We start from the raw sequence: 19,861 nt of genomic DNA, 5'->3' as shown, positions 1-19,861 counted from the left end.
TGTGGTATAGTGGTTTAAGTGTTGGACTCTGGAGACCAGGAATCTCTGCTCAGCCATGGAAACCCACTGGGCAACATTGAGCAAGTCACACTCTCTCAGCCTCAGAGGAAGGCAAAGACAAAACCTCTCTGGACAAATCTTGCTAAGAAATCTCATGATACGTTTAATGTAAATTGGAAATGACTTGAAGGCACACAACAGCAACAATGAATGAGAGACCTCAAGAGCCACTTGAAGCCTTTCTGAGCTGCATATGAGCCAAGCTCATGAAAGAATTTGTCCTGTCATACTCTAGAAGCAGTTTGATCTCCAGAAAAGATCAGAGTGTAGGGATAGCTATCAAAACCCGAGAAGCAGCTGCATAAGGAAGTGAAAATGAGCAAAACAGGGCTGGTCAGTGGCCCCTTGCTATTTTGCATTCTGTCCTGGAAACAGCTGTGGAAGGCTTCTTCAGAGCTAGTGCATACACAAGTGGAAAGAAAAAGTGTTTTGAAAATAAAGGGCAAGGATTACATTTGAATGCTTTAACTCATGTGACTGGCATTGATTAGGCCAGCACCTTGCATAGGTCTCATTTCATGGGTGTAGTGTGACTCCTTTTATTGGAGAGAGCTTCTGTTGTGTTTCTGTTTACCTTAATACCTACGGATCACCTTAATACTTTTCACCTTAAGCCTTAGTGCTGCTTTTGGCTGCACCACCATGTGTCTCACAATGGGGAAAAAAGTTGCTGAGTTCCTTGTTAAAGAGGAGGGAGACCAGGATTCACATCATAATGCATGACAATATAATAATAATAATAAATCTTTATTTTTATACCACTTTTCCTTGGAGATCAAAGCGGTTCACAGGCGAATACAAGAACAAACTACAGTGGTCCCTCCACATTCGCTAGGGTTAGCAGTGACATACCCTCATGAATGGAGAAAAAACGCAAATCAAAAAAGAATACAGTCATCCCTCCATATTTGCAGCTTTGATTATTCACGGATTTCATTAACATGTTCTCTCTAGGACTGTCTAGGTCCTCCAGTGCAACTCTGTGGTCAACTTTAACTAAAAGTTGCACTGAAAGACCATTTGTAGCTACTCCAGTGCCATTCTTTGGTCAGTGTATGTTGGACATTGACCACAGAGTTGCACTGGAGGACCTAAACAGTCCTAGAGAGGTGTTCTCTCAGGTAAGTGTTTTTGTTATTTGTGGTTTTTCCATATTCACGGGGGTCTTGTTCCCCTAACCCTAGTGCATATGGAGGGACAACTGTATTCTTTTACCTAAGTGAACACCTCTCTAGGAATCTTCAAGTCCTCCAGTACAACTCTACAGCCAACATCTGCCAGAAAATGATCATAGGAGTTTATCACACGAAGGAGTTTGGGAGTTTATCCTGTGAATATCCTGGGGAAATTGTGTAATCATGCAAAATGATTTCACACAACGTCAAACAAAACCCAGCGTTAAAGTGGTCACAAAGAAGCATTAACACACATCTTTTTACTTTCAGGATTTCAGTGACAATGCATTTCTTATATCACTTTATTTGCACAATTACATGTGATAATCATTCACGCAATTACTCGCCATTTTCGCTTTATTTGTGAGATGCTGTAAATGAACTTTAATCTCTCTTTAATACCAAAATTAGCCCCAGTGTAATAAACTCCAGAGAATCATGTTGGAGGACCTACAAATGCCTAGATAAGTGTTTTCTCTAGCAATGTCTATGGCGGGTTACAAACGGCTCTCAAGGGGCCGTTTTCCCGCCGCCGCCATTCGCTGCGTAGGGAAGCCCCAGCTGCCAGACCGCGAGGCTTCCCTGCGCAGCAAAAAAGGAGCGGCGAAATGCCGCTCCTTTTTGGAACGCGGAAGTGGCGCTGCGAGGGGTGGAGTGCGTCCTCGCGACGTCACTTCCGCCGCGACACGTCTGGACGCACAGCGTCCAGTACGTCAACATGGCGGCGCCCATGTGGATGGGCACCGCAAAAAACTACGCGCTCCGCGCGTACTGGGAGAAAGGGCTGTCAGGAAGGTAAGAACCTTCCTAACCCTAATACGGCCCTTCCTAACCCTAGTACGCGCGGAGCGCGTACTTTATGGCGGTTTGTAACCCGCCTAAGTTTTCCAGCACAACTCTATGGTCAGCTTCCAGCAGAATTGCGTTGAAGGACTTAGAGATTCCTAGAGAGGACATATTAATCAAAAACACAAATAATCAAATCCACCAATGTTAAAGCCGCAAACGTGGAGGGCCAAGTGTATGCAGCTACACCAAGTATAAGAAGAAATTCAGGATTCAGGCTCCACCTAATGGCATGACAGGCACAACTTCAATAGGTGCATTTTCTACCCAAAATGCTGTAGGGAAAATTTCACCTTCAGATTTTCTGTCTGTCACTCAACTGTTAAGATGTAGAGCTCTACATATGGGAGAATGACCCTTTCACATGACACGCTATAGCATGATGGTTCCCCTTTAACAACCATGGTTCCACCCTATGGAATCTTGGGATTTGCAGTTTAGGGAGGGGTATTTCTAGTTCCTCACCACACTACAAACCCCATGATTGCATATGATGCAGCCATGGCAGTCAAAAGTAGAATCATAGTGCTATGTGTAATGGCTTTGCAGTTTGCTGAACTCTCTGGCTCAGCATTCTAGATATCTCCCTAAATGGCAAATCCTAAGATTCCATAGGATGGAACCATGACGGTTAAAATGGGATCACAGTGCTATAACTCTGTGGTGTGGAAGGAACATACAGTAGTTGGGGACAGCACTTCTGATCTTCTATACCACTTCAGGTAGTACTGTCTGATTTTAACCAAATAGATACACATCCAGTTTACAGATTGTCTATATTGTTAGTTCTTTTTACGGAGCTATGCCATGCCAGCATTCAATATCATTGAGTGAATTGTTGTATAAATAATAGTGTAGCAAATTATCAGATCTAAATAAGTTTTTATTGCACTAGTGTTGAAGGAGAAGGCTAATATTGTTTCGCTTCGGTTAACTTTAAACTGCTGTCCAGGAAAAGTGTCTGACACAAGAAAGGTTACACCTGGAATATCTGGTTCCCTCCTGACAAAATGTTAAGGGCTTTTTGATAGTGAGAAACAAGGACTGGTTTGTTTACATGGAAGGAGTCTGGAGAAGGTCAGTTTAGAAGCCTGGTCTGGAAAGCTAATCTTAACATTGGCTGGAAATGTTGGTTGGATGGAAAGTTACCCTGCCAACTTTCAGGATGCAATTTTGAAGTGCATATGCACTGAACTCCAAGCCCACATTCTGTTCAGATTCTGATCAGTCAGGATGTGAGACAGAAATGCATTTCTTTCAATAAAGTTGGATTCTTGATTCACCAAGAAGTCTTCTAATTTCTCCTGGAGTTACTGGTGAAGGAAAATCCTTTTCAGTACTTAGAAGAGAACATGGAGAAAACTGACTTTTCTGTTTTAATAGGTTTTCGGAACTGACTGCAAGATTTTCAAAATCCACTGGGTGACCTTAGGCAACTCTCGCTCAACCTCAGAGGAAGGCAAAGGCAACCCCCGCTCTGAACAAATCTTGCCAAGAAAACCCCATGATAGGTTTGCCTTAGGGTCGCCATAAGTCAGAAACAACTTGAAGGCATATAGCGTGCACACACACACACACACACACACAAGACGCTGTTCTATTGGATTTTGTCTTTTTAAAATTTCTCTGTTTTAAATGTTTGTATTTCATCCTCATATTTTTAAGGCAATTTAAAAGTAACTATTTTGTTACTTTTGAGAAATGGGAAAGATAAAGGCCAAAATCCTTCATCATAGTTTAGTGCCATGCAAACCTTGTGCTGAACAGCAGTGTTACACAATCAAACTCAGTGCAACCTGAATGTGTGTCTGCCTGTGTCATGTGCTTCATGCAGTGTCAATGCATGTATGACTTTACTATTGCAATCTTGAACTGGATATAGATGTTCCATTTCCAGATTTAAAAAATGTCCAGCTGCTTGCACAGCACAGAGGAATGTATTCATGTGTAAGACACCAGCAGGATTCCAGCCTAAAGTGTTTCTTTTAAAAAGTGCAACTATAGTAATAACTAACTACTTTTAGCAGCCCTGGAACTATAACTGGTTGCTTTTTTTAAAAAAAAAGTAATGTAGTAAGCACAGGGCTTCTTTTATTGCAGCTGTTTACACAGGAGTGGCCATAAACATACGTGAAACATAAAAGCACCTGCCTCAAAATGTTGGCACAGTTGTTTCCTGAACATCAGATAGTCCTGGATTGGTAATTCCTTTCTCGGTTTTGTTTTGTGATCTGTCCTGCAAAGTGTAATAGCCAAGAGGTTACATCTCAAATCAGGAAGTTCCTTGTTTGAATTCTGTCTCTACCATACCCTTGTAAGTGGCCTTAGGCACAAAGCTGAGGTTTCTCATGGAAACATAAAATCACAGAGTTGGAAGAGACCGCAAGGGCCATCCAGTCCAAACCCCTGCCATGCAGGAAATCTAAATCAAAGCATTCTCAGCCTCCGTTTTGACATCTACAGCATGAGGGACAGCTGATGTATAGTGAATGCAACCAATTTGTATCTGATTCCTGACTGATGAGCGAAGACACCAGTTTCGAGAAACAAAGAAAAAGGCTTTATTTTAGTAAATGTTACACCAAAAGTGCAGCTGTTCAGCCAGTCTAGCTGCAGTTTCTGGGGCAGCTGATAAAGAGTATTGGCAGGAAACAAAGAGGTGAAAACATCCCTGGAGAGAGCCAGCGTAGTGGTTTGAGTGCTGGACTACGCCTCTGGAGATCAAGGTTCAGTTCCCCACCTGGGGCAAGTCACATGCTCTCAGCCTCAGGGGAAGGCAATGACAAACCTCTGAACAAATCCTGCCAAGAAAATTCCATGATTGGTTCACCTTAGGGTTGCCATAAGTCGGAAATGACTTGAAGGCACACAACAGCAACAGTATCAGTTTACACCACAGAGGGGTCAAGAGAGCTGAACAAGAACAGAAGACATTTCAGGTCACTAAAGCTATCTAACCTCCTTCTTACTACTGCTCCCTGTATTCTTGACTCTTCAGTACTAAACTTTTTTGCACTTCTAATGGTAATAGCATTAGTATTTATATACTGTACTTGAGGAATTTCTCTAGTACTTCATAGTTACCCTTCTAAATCCTAGTTGTCATGATTTTTTTTCTCTCCAGTTTCCAGTCTGATTAATGACTGAGCCAAGTTATGGAAAATCTTTAAGCATTTTATTGTCTTCCTTGTCTACTTTAAAGTTATGTAAATAATCCGCAGGACATTCAAGTCAGCCAGGACAAGTTTGGCAACTGTAAGCATTGTGTTGGCAACAGGCCTATATAGATGATTTTTAAATTATAAATTTGAAATTATGAATGTGAAAGTATGGACTGATGGTTTTAACATATATTGGCCTTGTATGTGCTTTTAAACAGATGTTATGTGACTTTAATTGGTGTATATGGTTTATTTTAGAGATGTTTTAATCATGTAATGTTGTTTTAGATTGTACCCCACTTGGCAGGTTTTTATTCTTTTTCTTATTTTATTTGACCTCTACTATGTAAAGCTCTGTGCAAACTTTAAGGCGCTCTATAAACAAATGTTAATAATAATAATAATAATAATAATTATTATTATTATTATTATTATTATTATTATTTAAACTGACGTTGCATTTTAATCTGTTGTTCCCCACCTTGATCTATAGTGGAAGGTGGGTAATATATAAATATTATTATTATCATCATCATCTGTAGACATTATCTTTGTTTTCTTATTGTTCAGGTGTAAGCCTGTACCTTCACTGTCTTCCTTGTCCAAAATTTGGAAGGAACAGTAGCTGACGTTTTGAACTGACAGGTCTGAATGAGCATAATTCCCCACAGTTAATGTGAGAAAGGGAGCTATGTTAAGTCTGCTGTAAGTTAATAATCACACATAAAATATGCTTAAATATTAACAACAAACACTGGAATTCCCAAGGCGATGCTTACTTGGTTAAAGTATTATTGCAAATTATCCAAGGAAAACGGGTTGCTAGAGGTATAAATAGTCATAAGAACAGTTACTCCTGTTCTTATGCATATATTAAAATGGAGATCACAGTTTGTTAATTACTTTCCCTTCCACTTTCCAGAGATGAATGGTAAATGCTCAATTCATTTTATCTTCACACCTGTTACCTGAAATTGGTTGGGCAGACAGATAATCACTTTTCAAGGTCATCCAGAGATAATCTTATCTGAACAGGGATTTCAAGCAGGATTCTAGACCCAGCGTGCTACTTACTGTACAAAGCGCTCAACGAAAGTGAAATGAATGCAGTCATAGATAGTAGATTACCACTTCTAGGTGCAGTTTCCAACTAAATGGATCAGATCATAGCCTAAGGAGTTTATCACATGGGAGGCTAAATGCCTAAATCCCATGCAAAAATCCTGTGCAAAAACTGGATTTAAATCCCGGAAAAATCCTGCAAAAGCGGGATTGTTTTCAGACTCCTTGGGGGCATTGAGCAGTAATGCAAAAATAACCAACACAGAAAGTGGACAAAATCAGCCACTTTTAACTTTCTGTGCATGTTAATGCATGATGCCATGTGAAAACGATCCCACTTTTGTGGGATTTTCCCATTTTAAATCCTGTTTATGCATGAAATAAACCCCATGTGATAAACTCACATGATCTTGGATAACTCTATTGCTGGAGTGGTGGCAGCCTGTCCTACTTTAGAGAGAACAATCCTCCATTTGAAGGGCTGGCTGAAGGCAGTTTTCTGTATAAAGATGCCGGTTAAAATGGTTCATCCCAGGAGGGGTCAGCAATCCAGACGGATTCCGGTTGGCAGGGCAGGTAATCCTGTTAAAGACCAGGATTTAGAAAGGAGAAACAGTAAAGGCAATAGGCATGATTGCCGTTGATTATCTCCTCTCATAAAATAGAAACTAGTGGGCCCTCTGATTTAATAGGGAGCTGGTGGTGAAAAAGTTAAAGAGACTAGAGTGATGATGACAGAAGTAGGTCTGAACAGACACAGGTGAGAGCTCAATGGAATTTCTTCACAGACACCAATGCATCTACAGAGTTTTTGTTGTTGTTATCCACCCTCGAGTCGATCTCGACCCATGGTGACCCTGTAGATGAGACTGCTCTGCCCAGGTCCTGCAAATTCATACCTATGGCCTCCTTAGTAATAATAATAATAATAATAGGATTTTTTTATATACCGCCCAATCACTGGGTATCCGAGCTGTTTACAACAGAGGGTATAATAGACGGTTCCCTGCCCGCAGGCTTACAATCTAAAAGTAGAATCCATCCATCTAGCATGTGGCCTTCCTCTCTCTCTGCTTCCCTCTACCTTTCCTAGCATTATTTTTTTTCCCCAGAGTCATGCTATTTGTCCAGCAGATTTGTCTCAAGCGGTCTGGAACCTTTATGCTCTACCCCAAAGGATCAGCATGTAAACCACTCAGCTGCCTGCTGTAAAGAATATGCATAACATTTTGCAAATAAAATCGTTTGGACCTGCTCTAACTGGGATACCATAGTCAATACTGAACCAATGGATATAAACCTGGCTCCTGCTTCTCCATCATTACTGGATATGTTTCAGTTTATGCATCCTAAGGATGTGGACAGGATCCTTGAAGATGTCATGCTCACCACATGCATACTGGACCTGTGCTCTTTCTGGCTCTTAAAAACAGACAAAAGAGGACTGGCCAAATGGGTAAGTCACTTACCGTAAGTGGAGCAGTACATACCTCATTGGAGCAAAGCACGTTTCCATCCTGCATAGAAAAGGCTGCAATTGTTGAAAATAATGACTGAGATCATTTACAAGGATAATATATCTATCCTGTTGAAACAACGAGGCAACCCTTTGATTCTTAAAGCATTTGGCAGAAAGGTATTTGAAAATGGTGTGTTGTGGCTTTATCTTTCTCTTATGCCTTAAACCATGTTTAAATCTGTTTTTAACCATGCATTTTTTAAAATAAAAATGTTGTTTAATTTTTTAACTTTTTGTAAAATAAGATTTTAGCAGAATTTTTGTTTTAAGCTATTATAAACTGCCGTGGGTCCCATGCTAGGAGAATGGGACCCACAAAACGAAACAATTATCTACATCACAAGATTGCTGCAAGGATAAGTGCAGGGTGGGTGAGTAGGAGCATTATTATTATTATTATTATTATGTTTATGTTTATGTTTATTTATGTCCCACCATCCTCCCGATACAGGGAATCATATCCTTCCTTCAGCTCTTTGAAGGAAAGGCAATATGTTTTATAAATGTAATCTTGCTTCTTGATATCCTAACTGCAGATGGCCTGCCCTATCATGAACGTATCTCATAATTGCATTTCAGTAGTCCTGAACAGTTTCTGTTTGACAAGAAAAATTACTGTATAAGTACACTGAAAGAAACAAAACATATTGAAACTAAGACTGCAGACAGTCTACTTTCATAAGTAGATTTATTTTACCGGCTGACAACTAAAATATGTCTGTTCACGTGTGATGAAACTCTGAAGAACAGGATTTGCTTGAATCTAAAACTGATGTCCCAGGTACTTTGGATGTGCTGCAATATGCAAATAAACAGATGAAATGTAAGATAATGGGAAATGAGGTAGATCAGATGTGTTTTTCAGAACAAAGTAGAAAAGTGGAGACAGCCATTGAATGATTGCAGTTACTCCCTAAAAATGTCAGGTTTCTCAAGACAGAACAAATATGTCAAGTAGTTGTGGTATTTGTTGCTGTAGTTCTTAGTGTTTTATTAAAATATCCAAAGAACATTTCTGTTGTCCCAAACGATATCTTGGCAATTCCTGGAGCATCCGCAACAATTTATGCCCATCCTTGGACCTTATTGCATGGAAAGGAAGCGCCCAAATCCTGTTTAAATTTGGGAATATCCCACAAAAGTGGGATTGTTTTCAGACCTTGTTGGGATAATTGAGCATTAACGCGACATTAACCTGTGCAGAAAGTCGCAAAATCACACTACTTTGTACTTTTGGGATTTTCTCAGTCAGTTTCTTTTTTGGGGGGGGAAATCCTTCTCTTCTCCACCTTTCTCTCGTTTCAAAAGCCTTTTTAGAGTTGCAGTGCTTTCAGTGAAAAACTGTAGCATTATAATGCTAAGAATTAAAAAGAAGAGAGAACATTTGCCCTTCAAGCGACAATGCCACCTCAACACCTTGAAAGAGCCCCAATTCAAATCCAAGAAAAAGCCCTACTAATTTGATAGATGTCCCTGGAAGATTTTATCAGATTAGTCTGAAAAGGTTTTAATTTGTAAAATCCAGAAATATCACCTATATAGGAAGTATAATAATTCTTGCTTTACACTCTGTTTGTGCAGAGCAATTTTGGAGCCATCTTAAATAAATCCTAAGTTTGGGGGGAAGAGACCCAAGGTGCATCCATACTGGAGAAATAATGCAGTTTGATGCTGCTTTATCTGCCATGGCTCAGTGCTTTGGAATCCTGGAATTTGTAGTTTGTTGTGGCACCGGAGCCAGGGTGACCAGATGTCCTCTTTTTCCAGGACATGTCCTACATTCCAACCTTCTGTCCAGGAGGAATCCCAAAATGTTTGCCATTTTGAGCCTGACGAAGAAGCATGAACTTATATGAGTGTTTTTAGCTTTTATTTGGTCACAGCCTACAATTTTTTCTTGAATGCCCTACATTTCATATTGACTTGTCCTCCTTTGCGGTTATGAGGACAGCTGGCCACCCGAAGGCTCAATGTCACACAAAACTAGCATTCATCCAGGGCAGGTAAAGCTGTCTCAAACTGGATTATTTCTGAAGTGTGGACTGGACCTTAAGGGAGGACATTTTGAAATTCCTCCTAGAAAGAAGGCTGGAATGGAGGGCATGTCCTGGAAAAGGAGGACCTCCAGTCACCATGGATATAGTCAACACAGCTCCCCCTAGAGGGAACATCCCAGACTATATACTGCATGAAATGTGTTTTACTCGTTTAATAAGTATCTGTTTTAATAGTGTAATAATTTAATTCCTTTTCAATGTACTTTTTTGTATGTTATCATTTTATCATTGTATTGTTTATTGGGAATTTTAGGTTATTGTGTTGGAGGGAGGGATAATGGGTTTATTTTGTATTTTGTCTTATTTATTATTATTTATTCATATTGTAAGCCACCTTGAGCCATCTGGAGAGGCAGGATGATATTATTATTATTATTATTATTATTATTATTATTATTATTATTATTATTATTATTATTGAGATTAGGCTAAATATCTCACAAAACTACAGTTCCCAGAATTCCCTATTATAGAGCTAGGGGAAGTTAAAACTACAATTCCCAGAAGTCCCCAGCATGGAGCCTGGGCAGTTAAAGCGGTCACAGACCAGATAATTTCTGCAGTGTGTTTAGGGACCTATGATATAAATTGCAGCTGCTCCCCACACTGGGAAACAGTACAGTACTCGGAAATCGAGACAAGGGTTGTCACTCTACACTTTTCCTAGCTCTCTCTCTTTCTCTCAATCAATCAATCCAGCGTGGCCTCGCGACCTCCGCAACGGTCGTTGTCGATCGACACGAAACGTCAGGGGGCGGGGCAGAAGAGGCTGCGGTCACGTGAAGGGAGTCTGTAAAAGGCGAGCCAGCGTTCCAGATGGCTGAGTTTGGTGTTGATGTCTTTGCTGAGCTGCAGCAGCAGAGGCTGGTGGGGCTGCGGACCAGGTTGCAACGCTGGCGGAGGGGCGGGAGAGCCGATGGTAAACGCGGGCCGCTTTGTCCCTTGTGCTGCTAGTGGCTGAGCTCCTCCCAGCCCCCTTTCCCCAAACCCTGCCCCCTTTTAAGATATTGTGGACTTCAACTCCCAGAAGCCTCAGCCATGTTGGCCAATAGCTTTGGATTCTGGGAGCTGAAGTCCAAGATTCCTTTACAAAGGGCACAGTTTGGGGACCACTGCTTTAGAGCTTTGGCTCAGACCTTGAACCTGCCTTGGTTCCCATCCACACTAATCCACTTTGAGACCGCTTTAGCTGCCCTGGCTCAGTGCTAGGGGATACTGGGAACTGTAGTTGATTGTGACTCTGACAGAGAAGGGCTAAATGTCTCACAAAACTACGGTTAATTCCCTAGAATAGTTGAGCCAGGGCAGTTAAAGCGCTTAAGGTCTAAAATGTCTCACAAAAACCCTAGGTCCCAGAATTCCCTAGGATTATAGAGCCAAGGCAGTTAAAACTACAATTCCCAGAAGCCCCTAGCATGGAGCCAGGGCAGTCAAAGCGGTGTCAAACTGGATTATTTCTGCAGTCTGTTTTGGACCAGAGATTAGAGATCTCTGGATAAGATTTGTGATAGGAAATGGCTCACCTGCTGTTTCAGAGGCTGTGTTTTAATTCCAGTAATATATGTAATACAAAAAAGGATACCTCTGTCTATGAACTGCGTAGTTAATTTTGTTCTCTTTCAGCATGGTCTTTGTCTCCCCTCATGAATAGATGCCTTCTTAATACGGGCTTCTGCTACGCTGGAAAGCTTGACAGACCTGTCCAAAGAACCTAGAGAAAACAACACACTTCCCAAGTTTGTACAGCTTTATACACAGGTACTGTTCAAGTGTTTAGACAGTTGAGAGTATGTCTCACTGCAGCGTGTCTTTACACACGCCACGGATGCATGCGTTGTACATTGTATTGGGGAATAAGGGGAATTTTAATTAAAAAAAATAAGCCAGTGTGAAAAGAATGCTTTATGTTTGACTTGTATTGTGGCGTATTTGCATTAACATTAATGCACTTGGAACAAAAGTTACATTTATGTGTATTAAGTGTTCAGAGAGCCCAGCCCATAAATCAAATTGTAGCTGGACTTTTATCGTTTTAGATCAGAATTTGGAAGTTTCTCCATTGGCCATGTGGCTGGAGCTAATGACTGTGTTAGTCCAAAATAACTGGAAGGCACTAGGCGGGGGGGCTGGCATAGTCTGAAGTGCAGTTGTCGAATAGAAAAATATAAATGAGCTTAATGGTTTGGGATTTAATGCGTGATCTGCCAAAACACGTTTTCTGCTTTCATCATTCTATGGCCTAAAACAAGACCTATGTCTTGTAGTTAACCGTTGTTGGTTGTTAATGTTCTCAACGTACCACAGGCAATCTCCACATAATGTTGGATTTTAATTCCCAACATCCCTGGCCATGAACTGTGCTGGTTGGACCTGTAGGAAAAGCCACAGGTATCCCAGCTTTAGGCTGTGTAATCGTAATGTGATAGCTTAGTTTACAATGTTGACTTTTCCTGTATCTACTTGTGTGGCTTTTCCTGATTACTTCCAAATGATCCAAGTTAATTGAATCAAGTAAGTGGCCGACCGTCATTAGCAAATACAACTTTATCTCTGCCAACACATGGCACTGAGAAGAAACATCGGAAGCTGTTTTATATCAGGTTAGATAATTGGTCCATCTAGCCTAGTATTTTCCTGTCTGACTGATGATAGATCTTGAGAGTACTTCTCAGTATCTTCTTTCTGGTTCTTCAAACAAAAACCCACCAAACAGTGATACCTTTAACGGCCAACCGAAATGCACAATATACTTGTTGTAAGCTTTCCAAGCTCTACTGGCTTCTTCATCAGGCAAGGTATTGTTTGTAACACCTTGCCTGATAAAGAAGCCAGTGGAGCTTCAAAAGCTTGCAACAAGTACATTATGCATTTTGGTTGTCCAATAAAGGTATCACTGTTTGGTGGATTTTTGTTTGAATTTGCTAAATGGCCAACAGAGCTGCCCCTACATGTTTCCTGGTTCTTGTTTGTTTGTTTAAACTGGCAACATCAAGGATGGAACCGGGGACCTTCTGTGTCAAAAACATGTGTTATGGCTGTATTGTGGTCATTTTCAGAAGAACAGGGCTGGCATTGCTGAGGCCCTCCAGCTGCTGTTGAACTCCATTGCCCATCTTAGCCAGTCTGAGCATTGTTGAGACACAATGGGAAGAGCAGTTTAACAGCAAATGGAGGGCCAAGTGTTCCTAGCTGCTGCAGAAGATGCTTACATTTGAGGAGCTGTTGCAACAAGATGAGGTGGAACAAGCTTATTATACAAATATTTACTATAGTAAACATATTTTACGTTCTGACCTGAATGGAAATGCTGGAAGGTAGGTCCCCTTGGCCCAGAACCCATGTTAGAAGCCCTGATACATAATCCTGAAAATATTAGGATTACAGGTAGCTGTTACACAGTGCTGAATGTATAAGATGGTCAATCCACGATATTCCTTTTATTCCTTTTCATGTATTCTAGATATAGGAGGTGGAATGTGGACCTCCAGATGCTGGATGACACCTCCCATCATCTCTCATTAGCTATGTGGGGCTCCTGGGAGATGTAGTCTATCAACATCAGGAGGGACACATTTCTTCCTTCCCTAGTATATTTGGAGATGCACTCCTGATTTTGGGAAATGAATTACAGCATGTAGTGCTGTAAACTGATGTAGAAATTGAGTTTAGCCTGCTGCTGACCATTAGATTGTAAGCCCAAGGGCAGGGAACCGTCTAATTAAAAAGATTGTATGTACAGCGCTGTGTAAATTTACAGCGCTTCATAAATAAAGGTTAATAATAATAATAATAATAAACTGAACCCTTGTGTGATATCCTTTAAAGCTTTTGGTTTATGAATCTTTGGTTCAAGGGTAGGCAAAAAATGAGAGGGGAATGCTTCACTAAATACCAGCCTAAAAGCTGCCTTTACTTTACTGAGAGCTTACCTTGTCAAATTTGGATGTCAACCAGGAAGGGCTGTTACAGAATTTATATTTCTTTCTACAGACTGTACTGGATATCACATATTTTGAGGAAAACCAGCTTGTGGATGAAGACTTTCCAGAAGAGTCTTCTTTGCAGAAAGTTCAAGAATTAATTAATGTGCTTTCAGAGCCAGAACTCTTGGTCAGTGAAACCAGCACATCTCAAGAAGTAAGTACTAACTCTGAACTACAAATGCTCAGTTTAAAAAAAAAAATCCATGTGCAGTCCTAAAATAATAAAGCCCTCTCATCTTCACAGTCTTACAAACTTTCCTTTTTTGTTGTTGATATGTGCCTCCAAGTTGTTTCCAACTTAAGGTGAACGTAAAGTGGGTTTTATATGGCAAAAATTATTCAAAAGTGATTTGCTTTTACCTTTTCTGAGGATGAGGGTGTCCCAGATTTCTACTCCAATATTCAAACCACTACATCACACAAGCTCATTTACTCTCCTAATATTTACAAAAACATGCTCAAGTGGCAGGTTTCAATTACGTTACATTTTGTCACTTTTTATTTAAGGTCTATATATTGAGTCATGCTGGCCACATGACCACTGGAGTCTTTGGACAATGCTGGCTCTTTGGCTTAGTAATGGAGATGAACACTGCCCCTACAGTCCGTTATGAGTAGACATTCATGTCAAGGGAAACCTTTACTTTTATTGTAGTTAATATGGGCATCTCTCCCCTTTCCCTTCTTTTTAGCCACTGTCAGTGCTTGGTACAGAATTGCTGGAATGTCTTTACTGGAGGAGAGGGGCTTTACTCTACATGTTTTGTCACACAGTTAAAGGAAGGAAAGAATGGTTGACAGAGAAGACTGATATGCTTAAAAAGGTACATCTCCTTCTATTTTGTTTTGATTTGAAATCAGCCACAATAAAATTGGTTGCTTTTATAAGAGTAGCTTCCAGGTGTTTCCACAGGAGTAAAACTTACTCTTACTCTGAAAGAGCAACTGTCAACATGCATGTTTACTCAGAAGTTCTGTTGACTCCTAGACCAGGTGAAAATGTATAATTGTATTCTGTATTGTCCTGAAGTTGTAATAATAATTCCTGTGTAACTCGAAAGAAATTCTCTAATGCCTGTTTGAGGTATCCCTGTTGCTAAAACTGAGTTGAGCAAGACAGGGTGGGATAAGGTACATATCAGTTAAGTTTTATCGAGCTTGCGTTCGCACGTTTACACAGAAACAAATACCATTGTTTTTGCACCTGCTTCTAAGTGTGAAATAAAAATAAGGGGGGGGGGAATAGAACTCTTTCAAAGCAGAGAAATGGCAAACAAAATCATTTTGTCTAAAAGTGTTTATCTAGCGCCTGTAATATGCACTCCCAAATGTTCTTTTTTCTCTCTCGCTTTCAGTTTCTTAATGAAGGAATCCATTACTTGGTGACAATGCTTGGATTTAGATGTTCTGATAACTCAGATGAAGAATTCTTATTTGAGGATGTGGACACAGCTAGACTGATCCATGAAGGTATATGTCCTTGTTGTGTGCCTTCCCATCATTTCTGATTTATGGGGATCCTAAGGCAAACCGATCATGAGGCTTTCTTGGCAAGATTTGTTCAGGGGGACTGCCTTTGCCTTTTGCCTTTACCTTTTTCTGAGGCTGAGTGTCACCCAGTGGGTTTTCATGGCCACGCAGAGATTCAAAGCCTGGTGTCCAGAGTCATAGTCTAATGCTAAAACCACTACTTCACACTGTCTCTGTATATGTTCAGTATGGTTTTTAATCTCCTCTCCCTTTTTTGCAAATGTTACTTAAAAAAAAAAAACACAAGCAGAAACTATGTTTAAAAATGGGAAGGAGGAAGAATAAAGGGCCTATTCCATTGGTTAGCAGCTGCATTTTGCAACTGAACAATCCCAAAGGAAAAGCAAATCTAGTTGATATCGTAATACATTTACAGTTTTTACTACAATGTAAATTAACTTGTTTTTTAATTCCCAGAGTGGTCCCAATGAAGCAGTGGTTCTGCCTAAGGCTAAGCCAGGACTTCTGCATGAATTTCAGGCTTGCATTATTCTCCTTTCCTCTCTGTTTCCCCTGCCCTCCGTTCCTTTGACATTTCAACTACTGCCTCCTCCATAGATTTTATAGCTTAAAATTTCACCTGCATCCTTGCACAAAGCTTTTTAAATTGTATTCAGAAAGCTGTCGTTCCAGAAAGTTGGGCAACACAAATGTAGGATAAAAACAAAGTGTGTTTGCAAGAATGGCTAATTAAAGTGTTTAATTCATTTATGCCCCAGCTTTTCTGTGGAGCTTAAAGTAATGTAGATAGTCCATTTCCACATTTTTATCCTCACAGCACCACAGTATGGTAGGTTGCACTGAGAGATACTGATTAGCCCAAGTTCAACAAATTAGTTTTGTGGCCATGTAGGGCTTTAAACAAAGATTTTTAAAAGTATGGTTACAAAGTAGGGGTAAAGAAGATGATGGAGCGGGGAGACAAAGAGGGAAGAGTACATAGGATGTGTGTGAGGCTTATGTCCAGATAAACTTTCTTGGCCAAGAGGGGTTTGAAATGTGGTCTGTGCATTCCACAGAGCACCATGGCTCTTTTTGTGTTTGTATTGTGCCTAAAGTTTTATTGTCTTAATTGAGAATAATTGAGTTAATTTATATCCTGCTTTTCACCCAAGTTGTGTCCCCGAAGCAGTTTAAAAGAAAAACCATATTTGATAGTAAAGGTACACATGAATGTGTCTCTCTTGTGGTCACTGGCAGTTGAATACTTCTATATTGAGCCCTGGTGGCGCAGTGGTTAAATGCCTGTACTGCAGCCATTCACTCGAAACCACAAGGTTGCGAGTTCAAGACCAGCAAAGGGCCCAAGCTCGACTCAGGCTTGCATCCTTCCGAGGTCGCTAAAATGAGTACCCAGACTGTTGGGGGCAAATTAGCTTACTTGCTAATTTGCTTACTTGCTGTTCACCGCTATGATCTTTGGAATAGCGGTATATAAATAAAACAAATTATTGTTATTATTATATTCTATACTTCTATAGAAGAGTGATGCTAGGGGTGTGAAGTAGTTTTTGCCACCACATGTAGCCAGCATGGAGAATAGAAGACCAGGGTTTGAATCTCTGCACAGTCATGGAAATCCATTGGGTTACCTTAGGCAAGTCATACTCTCTCAGCCTCAGAGTAAGGCAAAGGAAAAAACCCTTTGAACAAACTCTTACAATAGATGTGCTTTAGGATTGCTGTAACTTGGAAATGACTCGAAGGCACACACCAAAGCAAAGTGGTCTGCACTAATATGTTCTGGGCAACATAAAAGTTATTGGATATGACTTCCAGTTCCAATTTCAGCAGATTTCCTGGGGATGGGGATGTTGGAAGTGGAAAAACAAGTTAAACCCCTGTGTTTTGAAATGATTTGGGGATTTAGAGGGGGCAGTTTTTCACTAAACTTTCAGGCTCATCCAGGGACTGAGAGGACAAAAGGGAGTTGGGCTGTGTGCAGTTCAGGAGTTTTCTCCCCCACCCCCTTGTTCTATCTAGAGCAATGCTACTTAACCTTTTCTTCACACCAGACCTCCTTTAAATATCTTTTGTTGCCATGTAGCACCATGGCACAACTCAAGATTTAAATCCCTAAAGTACATTGAATATTTATTTAAACTTGCTCAAGGGTCTTCAGATTTAGAAAGAAGGGAGAAATAGGTATATGCACATACAGCAGGCTCTTGATATCTGCAGGCTTGCCTTCTGTGGATTTAAATATCCATGGATGACAAGCCCTGATGCTTTCAATGGGGGTGCATGCCACATTAGCAGCCATGTGCATGTCGCACCTGCCACTGAAATCAATGAGACTCCAAGTCCAACATTTTTCTTTATCCACACAGGGGGTGGGTGGAATGGATCCCCCATGGATACAAAGGACAGACTGTACTCCTGTTACAATATTTTTATTGGAATGATTCCATAAAAATTTAAAATATAATGATGGTATTAATATTATTATTAATCTTACGTTAGCAAGAAATGTCACATGCTTTCTCTCAGCACCATTCACTTGCGTGTTCTCACAGTGTGCAGAAATAACAAATGCTGTGTACGTTTTTGGCTCTAAAACTATTACTTTTATAACCAGTTTTTACTTCTATTTGTTTTTAATGGAGGTGGTAAGGCAGTATAATTAGTACAACTGACTGATCAAACTGAAATATGGCACAAAAATAACTTGGGTAAATATCCTTCCTTCCCATTTTAACTGTAAAATCTTGCAACGTTCCTTCAAACCTTTGTGATCCCATGAGGACATATGTCCCCCAGCGGGTGTATGGGCCACAGGTTAAGAACCAGCGTCCTAGAGAGAGAAGGGAGCAGGAGGCAGGGTTGATTGTTTGAGGCACAGGAGGTGGTTGATTGTGAAGTCCACCAGCTGCAAAAACATCTCTGAGTTTATTCAATTAACTGGGTTTCTTCCTCCACTTTGGCAGGCATATATAGTGATACTCATCTACTAGCTATGATGTACTGTGGAGAAATGTGTTACTGGGGACTGAAGTACTGTGGAAAAGGAAAGGAACAAATTCAAAGCACAGATCCCAAATCAAACGGCAAACCACCCAGCATCTTGTACGGCCGGGATCTGGATTTTCGAGAAACGGGAGAGAGAATGTTGCAGAAATATATAACTGTATGTGAAGGACCTTTAAGACTACATGATTGGGATACAAAAAACGCAAAGCGCATATTGGACTATTTTCAGCACTTATCAGCCTAACTGTCTTAAGAAGATTTACATTCCAAAAACTGAAAGACATTATTAATTTTTTTTGGGGGGGGGGCGGTGAATATGCCTCAAAATATCTAGCATTTCAGTGCATGTCCTGACTTAAACTGTACAGGGATTGATTAATGCCATAGCTTACTATATTTCTGTACCTTAATATAAATCTGGAGTTACCTTCTGGATATTTTTTTGGCTTACAGCTTCCATTGGCCCTAACCAGCACAGCCAATGGTGAGGAATTGTGGGAGTTGGTTTCCAAAACCATCTGGAGGGCTGAGAGAGAAAGGCACATATAGAAATGACTGGAAGTCTGTTTCTTACTTTGAAAAACAAAAGCACAAGAGAGCAGAGATCTCAAGATACTCATTGATGGCTTCATTAGCTGAAAAGCTTGACATTTTACAGATGCTTCTACAGGAAGCTACTTAAAGTCAGAATGCAGAAACTTCTGAGCAAGGAAATTCAGTACCATTTGAAATGAAAACCAAAACAGCTAGAAAGAGGGACAAGCAACTCCAGTGTTGTATTTTACCTACCTTTGGTTTAGAGTGATCCTTCTGCAACTACTACAGCGAAAGGCTTTGGTGATGTAGATTTAGTTTGCCTTAATAGACTATCAGATGGGAATGATAGTTGGAGGAACCATAGGTGGCTGTTGTGGGAAAACATGTACAAGATATATTTAAAGTGATGGTGACAACCAATTACTGTTATGAACAACTCTTGATGCTAATTGCATAAGCATATTCAGCTGAAATTTACCTGAAACATCCATCATAACCTCTGTCTTTACAGATTGGGATAAAACAAAGCAGTCATGTAGACAGTGAATTCAACAAAATGTCCAGATAGCCTTGGGCTATAAAATCCATGGAGCAAGGAATAATATTTTTGCTGTTATTTGGAATAATACATGCAGAAATAAAAACAATACATGGATGAATATATACATGTTTTAAACCCATGTTTTCTATGAAATAAAAACAATACATGGATGACTGTATAGATGTATGTATGTGTGTATGCCTGTATATACTGTTTCCCTGAAAATAGGACATACCCATAAAATAAGGTGTGGCAGGATTTCTAAGCATTTGTGCAATATAAGCCATGCACATTGGCAAGACAGCCAAGGTTGCTATCATACTTGGGGCTGCTACTAGTGTTCAAATGGCTGCCCGTTACTTCAGAAGACGAGCATAAAATAACTAAGGTGCCAGCCAGCCAAGTCATATTCCACTCCTA

The 19,861-nt window shown here is 40.3% G+C and overlaps 2 protein-coding genes across 4 annotated transcripts in view; both read left to right on the top strand.

The window, feature by feature from the left end:
• GHR (growth hormone receptor) overlaps nt 1-19,861 on the top strand; it is a 385,809-nt gene that overhangs the window by 2,562 nt on the left and 363,386 nt on the right. The gene's annotated exons all lie outside the window — the stretch shown is intronic.
• Nucleotides 9,974-19,555, top strand: RIMOC1 (RAB7A interacting MON1-CCZ1 complex subunit 1). 3 transcript variants are annotated; one of them, XM_089496011.1, is made up of 6 exons: nt 9,974-10,018; nt 11,532-11,638; nt 13,871-14,017; nt 14,556-14,687; nt 15,219-15,333; nt 18,321-19,555. In XM_089496011.1, the coding sequence occupies exons 1-6, from the start codon at nt 10,012-10,014 to the stop codon at nt 18,605-18,607; spliced, it is 795 nt and encodes a 264-aa protein (XP_089352137.1). In that variant the 5' UTR covers nt 9,974-10,011; the 3' UTR covers nt 18,608-19,555. The 3 variants fall into 3 exon arrangements, with proteins under 3 accessions (XP_089352137.1, XP_089352144.1, XP_089352130.1); XM_089496018.1 differs by lacking the exons at nt 9,974-10,018; nt 18,321-19,555 and adding exons at nt 10,621-10,799; nt 15,811-16,465; XM_089496004.1 differs by lacking the exon at nt 9,974-10,018 and adding an exon at nt 10,630-10,799.

Source organism: Sceloporus occidentalis, unplaced genomic scaffold (genome assembly GCF_023333645.1).
Source record: "Sceloporus occidentalis isolate IW3139 unplaced genomic scaffold, rSceOcc1.0.p SCAF_1, whole genome shotgun sequence".
Lineage (NCBI taxonomy): Eukaryota > Metazoa > Chordata > Lepidosauria > Squamata > Phrynosomatidae > Sceloporus > Sceloporus occidentalis.
This window is presented reverse-complemented; position numbering and strand designations above follow the sequence as displayed.